The sequence below is a fragment of the Poecilia mexicana genome, unplaced genomic scaffold, assembly GCF_051168715.1.
Source record: "Poecilia mexicana isolate PSO_F unplaced genomic scaffold, ASM5116871v1 scaffold_5, whole genome shotgun sequence".
Taxonomy (NCBI): Eukaryota; Metazoa; Chordata; class Actinopteri; order Cyprinodontiformes; family Poeciliidae; genus Poecilia; species Poecilia mexicana.
The window spans coordinates 4,321,464-4,330,584 of NW_028263374.1; the positions used below are offsets into that span (position 1 = coordinate 4,321,464).

At 36.7% G+C, this 9,121-nt stretch overlaps 1 protein-coding gene across 4 annotated transcripts in view; it reads right to left on the minus strand.

Moving 5' to 3' along the window:
* Positions 1-9,121, minus strand: part of LOC106908051 (inositol 1,4,5-trisphosphate-gated calcium channel ITPR1-like) — a 121,387-nt gene extending 112,266 nt beyond the window's left edge. For all 4 annotated transcript variants that reach the window (XM_088005361.1, XM_088005359.1, XM_088005360.1 and 1 more), the window contains exons 1-3: positions 8,938-9,121; positions 7,430-7,542; positions 1,611-1,681 (exon numbers count right to left, since the gene is read on the minus strand). In XM_088005361.1, the coding sequence (XP_087861487.1) occupies positions 1,611-1,681; positions 7,430-7,521 (163 nt within the window). In that variant the 5' untranslated portion in view covers positions 7,522-7,542; positions 8,938-9,121. The remainder of the gene's footprint in view (positions 1-1,610; positions 1,682-7,429; positions 7,543-8,937) is intronic.

The window sequence follows — 9,121 nt, forward strand, 5'->3', positions numbered from 1 at the left end:
ACAAAAAATATATAATTATGGAGTGAATGAAAAATAATTAGTCAAATCAGTTGCCAAAGAATTTTACATTTAGAGTTATTCAACTTTCACAGATAGTTTTGAAACATTTCTGGTAAATAAGCAGAAAGAATAAGCGGAAAGAAACCTATCGGTATCGATTGATAGGAAACAACATGGCAAATCACCAGATTACGATCCCCCTAAAACAATAAAGTCTAGATTATTGATAGCAAATATTTTGACAGAATAGGAATAGACTTAAAACCAACATTTTGACATTTCCTTTATCAGTGTGGACCTTTCAAAAATCATTCATACTTATGGTTGTCTGTGTAATTTGCACAATTTCTTTAAATATTTTAAAATATGTTAATCAGTTTGGTATAATTAATCATGTAAGTCAGTGAAATATATTGACATTTAATGAAAAATGTTAGAGTAAATGTTTCTGTCTCTTATTGATATAGTCAACTTGATTCTGTGTTGTAAATAAGTTTTTAATCTCAGAAATTTGCAGAAGGATGAAGTAGATGAGCATTTGCTTCATCTTTAATATGCCAAGGAGAAACTATAGTGCTTTAGGCCATAAAGAAATAAAAAAACTTTATTAAGTTTGGCATAGATCAACGCTTCATTTACCCCTCATAACCCTCTCAAAAGAGAGTAATACTTGGTTTACAATAAATAAACAAAAACAATGAAAACTGAGCCCGAAAAGGGTAGAGTGCCTTCTCCAGGTCAGGGGGGTCGTCCTGCCCCAAGTGGAGGAGTTTAAGTATCTGGGGATCTTGTTCATAAATGAGGGAAGAAGAGAGTGGGAGATCAACAGGCAGATTGGGGCAGCGTCTGCCGTGAAGCGGGCGCTGTACCGGTCGGTCGTGGTGAAGGAAGAGCTGAATCAAAAAGCGAAGCTCTCGATTTACCGGTCGATTGATGTTCCCACCCTCATCTATGGTCATGAGCTTTGGGTCATGACCGAAAGAACGAGATCACGGATACAAGCGGCCGAAATGGGTTTTCTCCACAGGTTGGCTGGGCTCTCCCTTTTAGGAGGTCCTCTAATAAACTTAGCAGGTGTAAAGCAAATCTTTCCCTTCTAATCCAAGCAAGATATTTGAAGGCAAGAGATCTCAAACCAGGTAATATCACATTACAGCCTTTAGAAAGTCACTATGGCTTCAAAATAAAAATAAAATACTTAGAGTGGGCCTGACTGCTTTCTAACAAAACAAGGGTCTAAAGGTTAGGCTGGACCTTCACAGCATGAATGTGAGGTTTAAGGTCTATAACTATTGAACCAGCATGAATCGAATCAATGCAGCTTTGCAGCTCTAAACACGTTTAAGGTTATCGGAGAACTCAAGCTGTTCTGACAAATCTAAGCGGTCCCTATGTAAAAGGGATACTTTTTGTGGAGTTTCTAAATGATTGCTTTGTACATTTTTAAAACAGCATAAGAGTCCAAAAATTAAAAAAAAGAAACAAGAAAATAAAAACTGTCAGAATGCCTTTAAAAAAACAAAACAAAACAAAAAAAACATCGCAGAGCAGACACAACTGGCAGTAAATCTTAATGAAAAACTCAGACATGAATGAGAGCGAGTTCTTACCTCTGAATTTCTTGGGTGGGTTGTTGAGGTCCCCTGCATCCGGTTGTACGACACAGCGGTCATCCACGAGCCTAAACACAGATATTAATGTGAATATATTTTCCAAGTTCAAAATGAGAGAGGGCATTAAGCTTAAAACACCTTTTAACCACTTTTTATGTTTTTCAATTACCAAATATTAGCGACAGACTGCAACACTGCAAGAATTGAATTATTACTTACATAATATCAGCACCACATTAAAGTTATGCAAAAGTTGCTAAGAAATGGGTCAAATAACATGACAACAGTCTGAAATAGTTTCCTGGCCAAATTCCCAAAGCACCAGTCTGAGGTCCAGCTCAGAAGGACAAAAGAATACATCGCTACGACCCCAGAGGATCCTCAAAGTCTGTTTCTACACTTTTCTTCTGGTCAGGGTTGTTAAAGAGATAAAAATAAGTGTCTGCTTGTTGCTGGGTGTTAGTTTGTTTAGTTTCAGTGGTACTGAGATCTACTAGCAAGTATAGCAGGGCGACACATTTAAAAATGTTCTTGGTTAAGTCAAATATTCTGGTTTTCCAAGAACTACCTTTTTTTTGACAAACATGTTTTACAGCTTCTATTTATTTTGACTTTGAACTGAGGTCAACTCACAAAATAGGTGATTGAGATAAAAGACAGTTTTTAAACATTTGTTGTTTTTTTATGAAAAAATGTGAGGAGAAAAAAAATCTATTAAAATCAGAACTCAAACAAGAAAATATAAATCAGATTTTACTTTTAAGCCGAATCACCATGCCACTCTGGCAAGTTTATATAAAATGCTGGTTTTCTTTAAACCTGGCTAAGACATAGAGCATACACAACATTAAAGTCTGCTTATTTTTAAAATATCAGTGCATGCCGGTGCATGTATTATGTGTATTTCTGTATGCTTTTTTTTCCAGCAGATTTTAATTTTTAATTTTTCTTTTTACATGCATGTTGCACTGGCTGATGGTGCTTAATTTCATTCTCTATTTGACAAGGAAGTCTCTGGTCTATTCTAAATTAGCATTGTTTCATTTACAAATGAGATGGGATACACATTATTTTTGACAAAAGGCTGCATTTCTTATAAATGTTATTTGTTAGGAAAGGTTTTGAGCTTCTACAGCTGTGCTTTATGAGGACTAGCTTTTATTCAAGATGCATTAACAATATGTATAACATCCTTTTTTTTTCTTGTTTTCTTCCTAGCTCCAAAAAAAAGAAAGAAGGAAACTCAAAACCCATTAAGTGACCAAGCCAAATGTTGAGATGGATTCTAGTAGTTTCTCTCTTCCTTATTGGAAACCACACAGAATTGTGCATCCGAGAACCACAGAGATATCGCATGACTATCGGGTAATGACGCTATCAAATCCAATGAAGACGCACCCAACTTAACGCAATTATATTGATAATGGCATAATTGTTGCAAAGCTCCCCAGAAATTAAAAACAGACTCACTAACAGCTCATAATTTAATTGCCACGTCAGTGGAAACAGTTTTTCCTCATACACTTTTAAATAATCTCTAGTTTTTAGGATTTATATTTATGGCACTTTTATTAGTATTCTTGAAGTTCAGAGGCAACGTCAGTCAACAGCACCGGATAGATTGCTGTAAAAATAAATTTACCACTAGAAATTTGTGTTTTAAGTGCCAGACATTCACAGTGAATGTGACAGATTCATAAAATGAACGCCAACATATTCAGTTTTTAATGTATGGGAACATGCAGGTCACATTCAGAATGACTAAACTGTTTTTATGACAGAATAACGTTCGACAGGTTCAGCTAAATGCCGGCTCACTGTAGAATAAATATAACATCAATATAAATACATGTCCCAGTTCAAAACCATGTCAATTAATTCATGAAGAGAGCTCACATTTACAGCTGGTTGCTTTTTGACTTAAGTGAAATGGATTCTACTTAAACTAAGAATTGTAATGAATCCTTATTTTTAGTCAGGTTCAGGTTTTAATTTTGACAGCTTCATCAAAAGGTTGTTTTCGGCCTAATTCCTTTTCCAGAAGAAACTAAGTAAAGACTGAAGAGATACAAAACAACTGCTCAAACATTTAATGTTATGATCCAATTAAATTTGACTTTCCAAATCCTTTACTGCTGACCCATCATTACAAATGGAAATATTTACAAAGGACAAACTCAAAAACTAATTTCTGTCAATCTTTTTATACAGTATTTAACTGCCACCATGCAGAGCATAGAAAGTCTGATTTAATCACTTTAAAAATAAAAAAAATAACTTGTCAGCAAGCAGGATGCAGCAAAGTGTTTCAGATCTATCAACTATACATGCATATAAATCTAATGTAGTTATGTGATCAGATTATTTCTTTAGTTGAGGCCTAAAATTATTCATATCTAAGGCATGTTTCTTCTAGAGGCATTTTGGAATGGCAATGATTTCACTGGTATTTCATAACAAAATACCAGTGAAATCATCAAAAAAAAATCATCAGTAATTATAAGAAGGCTTAGATTCCTGACATTCCAAACAAAAAGAATAATCAATTTCTATGAAGAATTTCTGAAATTTAATTTTCTAATAAAACGTATATTATAAGCAAAGCTGGCACTACTTTTTTTTTCCTAGGAGGTGTCTCACTTTCTATCAGAAACTAGCGTTTCTGTAGAATGAAAATTATTTCAAATATAAATCTGAATAAATGAATAATTTTGGGGCTTAGCTGCACAATCTCCTGTTGCTGCTACATCACTCTGAGTCGTCTCCGAGGTTCAGTTGGTTCCAGACATCAAAGTTTTTCCAATGGAAACGAGTTTATCCTTCAGGCATCCTGAATGGTGACACCTCTTCCTGTCTTACAGGTTCTTACAGGTAAATCCATATGAACATACAGAAACTGGAGCAATTGTTGTGTGCACTGAAATGTTATTTTCTTTCATTGACAATATTAGTCATTGATCCTACACTCTTTTTTTAACCATTCTTTTGTTATGATGTTCCAATCAAATGCCTAAACATTTTAGTCACCATCATTTAAATCAGGGGTGGTTAAATATATCACTTTCTTTCCAGTGACCTTATAATTGCACAATTTGACATTTTGAAAATAAATTTGCTTAATGGAAACATGCCAACTTTGAAAAAACTTTTGTTTCTTGATAAAAATGTTTTGGCGCTAGGCTCAGAAGGATTTTTGGCTGTATAGAAGTTAGTTTATTTAGTAAAACTGCAATGGAAGCACTTTTTTCGCATCACACGAGTCACATGACCAACAACCAGATGTTGCCACTGGTGCAAACCACAAAGACAACAACGACAGGAAGTAGTTGAAGGATGATGGCGCAGCATGTTTTTTAATGCCTTATGTGAACAAACTTTTTCAAGTGTCATTTTAATTGTGCTTATTTATAATTGGCTCGGCACTTCCTTCTCACTGCATTACACTGCAATTGTGAAACTGTAGTTTTTCGACATTAGCAGAATATCAACAAATTACATTTGTGATGGAAACGCAGCTACTGTTGAATAAAGACAGGCAACTGACAAGAAATTTATCACAATAAATCATAAAGGATGCAATAGATCCCCGCCCTTAAAACTAAGCCTTTCCCCCCGCCCCATCAAAGTTACTTTCTTAGCAGCTGCCTCCCATTGTTGTGCTGTTTTTCTCAGTAGGGATGTTCTGATCCGATTCCAGGTACTGGCCTGCTAATTTCTGTTAATGTATTGTCTGAGACTTTGTCAGCCACACCAGCCGGGAGCGGCTGAATTTTGTATAGCTGACTTTTAACAAACAATAGTTTTATAGAATGTTTTGATTATTTTTGATTATCAGATATCTGGATTTTCCCTAAAAAAAACAAGTGTTTTTTTGCACTTTACAAACTTTACAATAAGGTTTAGTCTTTGTCATGTGATCCACCTCGGACCAGTCCACTTACAAGTAAGAAAGTGAAGCAGCACAGAGCTCCAGAAGGTTTTGTACACCCACAATTAACTGGAACGTCATTGAAATATGTTACAAATCTAAGTACTCATGAGTCATAGTCAAAATGAGTGTAAACATAGTATTTTCAGCAAACTATCAAATGACTCTTAATGTAGGATAAAAACATAGCAGGAGTAAGAACTGAGTTTACTGATGATTGTAGTTTGTGTTGGCCATGTGGTGACTTGAAATGTTGCTTTAATATGTCAAGGTAATGCTCTGTCCTTCTGATGCCCTGGGTTTTCTGGACTCTACCAGTAGGATAGAGTCCATTTTGTACTTTAGCAATCCAAATATTAAATTCACTTTAGCAGCCATTTGGCTTGGCTCGGCACTTCCTTCTCACTGCATTACATACGTCATGGCCAAACATTAACTACTGGGAAAAATTTAAAACTTAAACGGCATCCACACCTCCATGAAGCAATTTTTTTCTCAGTAGCCAAAAGTCCAGACTTTATATGTTATATGTAAATATTTGGTTTGCACTGTACATGGCAAAATGCCTACAGTTAACATAAATGTCGTCGTAATAATTGTTTTATGCAAGTTAGTAGATAAATACAATTAAAAGAACTTTTAAGGACACTCCAAAAAGCTGCATCTTTTTGCAACCCATTGACAAAAATGCAGAGGACCATTTCTGTAATGAAAGAATTCAGGTACCATCAACAAATGGATCCATTGTGTGTGATGAAAATGATGCAATAATGGGCCAAGGTCCAAAAGGGAACAGGTGTTTCAAGACTTCCTGTTATCCTGTGTCAAGGAGAATGCTGCTTCTGCTTTCTGCATCAAAGCTTGGGCTGCCAGGAGTGCACCAGGTGGATCCAGGTGTCTGTCAGGGGTCACTTTCAGAGTGCTGACAGCACCAGCAAAATTGAATACAAAAACAATGCTGCTATTTTTAGCTACGCCCTCCATGCTTTCCTCTTTAGACACACGGTGCGGCAGTGGCGGGTGATCACAAGCATGAGAGCAGAGGACGTAAATTTAACAAATGAGAGATGTCATGTTAGCAGTCATCAAAGCTGTGAACACTTTTGTTGCTTTGGCGGTTGATGTAAAGCGCCAGACTGTGAAAGAGCGTGGCTTCTGAAGTCTTGTGAACTATAGGGCCACGGCGCGGCCACTTCTGAGTGACATATAAAATTGCTACACAGTAGTAGGAAAAAAAAACAGACTGCCTGTCTTTCCTTAATAAGGTGAAGGAGGATAATATAGATGCAGACAAAAAGAAAACTTGGATAAGAAGAAAGAAAGACACTAGAGATATTGGCAATCACACTCTCCTCCTCTTCCTCCTTGTTGCTACTTCTGACCGATAATTACATGACACGATTTGTTCTATTTTCACATGATGAGACGCACTTTTAACTCTGCGCCTACAATTAGGGCGGAGGGGAGATGCCAACTACCTACCTAAATGCCGTTCAGACAGAGTAATCTAAGGGACAAAAAGGAAGAATACAGCAACAAGCCAATCTCGAATCTTAAAAATAAGAAAAAGAAGCAATACAAAGAAGAATCGCAACAGAATTTTAAATAACCAGAATTTTAAGCACACTAGCTTAATGGTTAGAGTGAATTTTTTTGGTTAAGAGAAGCCGTCTCTAACCAAAATGTAATTTGAGTGCAGAAAAAAGATGAAAATGTACTCGTGTTATTACTCGCATCATGTGTCACTGTGGTCACTTTACTTTGGACAATGCTAGCTATTCTGCACAACAGTGCCTAAGGTTTTATCTTTGGAGGAATCCTTACAGGTACTTTGCGAAATGAGGGAAGTAGAAAGTGGATGTAGTGATGTGTGAATGAAAGCTCTTACCCCAGAGTGCTGATAAATCCACTGGTGGAGCCCTCCGCATACAGGGAACAAATGTCCCCTATGTGGAGGAAACTGGACATTTTGTCCGACATGGTCTCTCAGGGTTAATTCACCTACAAAAATAATAATAAGAATAAATCAGAACTGTTAAATGTACAATGTACAAACCATTTATTTATTTCAAGCACTCTTGAAATAATAACTAATGATAATTACATATTGATGTACCAAATCAATCGTCCAGGACAAGACACTCTTGACTGAATGACTCCCCCCCCCCATGTTCATTTAATACATTAAACTGAATAGTTCCACACTTTTTTCTTCAAAAACACAACAAATAGCACATCTGATGCCTTTTTAGTAAAATGCAAATGCAGGTATAGACACGTTTTGATGCGTCCAGAATTTCATTTTATGAAATCAAATTTTAGCCCTCCAAGAAAACCCAAATTTGGTATCAGAAGCTAGAACCATTTCAGTAAACAGTAGCTGTTTTGAGTCCGAATTAATTCTACTTGAGTTAAAATAATTTTACTGAAAACGTTTTTGTTTGTCTTTTGTTTCTCCGTGGCATCTACTATATTCAAAACAGTGGTCAAGGCAACAAAAATGGGACATAGTAAATATATTTTACTTATACCTGCTAGAAACTCTAGAGGGTAGATCAACTTTGCAGGCTGCAAGGTATTAAAACAGGCACTGGACATCGTTCACATAGTAATAACTTAAAAAGGGAGGAACAAAGTGGTAGAGGCTTCATTAAAACCCTCAAGCTACAACCAAGTAAACTGCTCAGTCAGGTTTGACACCCAACAAAAATAGCTTCAAGGGTTTGAAATTAGCCATTAAAGGAGTACAACTGGGAAATAGAAAACTACTTTCTACTTTCTGTGTGCACTGTGTTATTGTCATCTGCGTGAAACCAGTTCATCCTAAATTTGGGTCACCACTCAGAAAAGGGTCGAGCATAAACTCAGCAGTTGTTATGCAGGTAAAATGTTCTGTTTCATTTTAACAGTGCTCTTTGGTCAAAATAACTTGCCTTGAATTAAAAATTACGAATAGCTTTTTGTTAATAAACAAAACTCTAAGACACATTATACAATATCATAAACTAAAACCACATAAAACATGTAAACAGTTAAGTGAAACTGCAAGTCTTACGGTAAAAGGTCACATTAACCCATATCCCGACGGCCCACTGAACTTCCTACACACGCATATAAACTTTGCATTCTTTTAAGTACAAAACTACGTAAAAATTAGTGCATTTAAACGCCTCGGAACAACGTTAAACCGCGGACAGGTAAACATAAACAGCCAGAGTACATTTTTCTCTCGGCTAATTTTTTTTTATACCGTTTCAGCGCACGAGCTGCAGCCAGCGGCAGAAACAAATGAGCGCGTGGGCTACTTCCTCGACAGGGATGCTGTCATCTCTGTGGGAAAAAAATATGAACAATGCGCGAGCTGGAAAACTACACACACAGAGAAGGAGTTCATACCTGGCAGGAATGAGACAAGGCGTCAGAGGACAACGAGAGAAAAACGCGAGAAGTGGGTCAGCACGGGATAATTTCCACAGCACTGTCCTCGGTTAAGTCCATCGCAGTGAAACTCCAGGTAGGTAAGAGTCGCATGAGCGGCGTTATCTCCGACAGCTCAATGCGTCCTCGGCAACAATCCTCT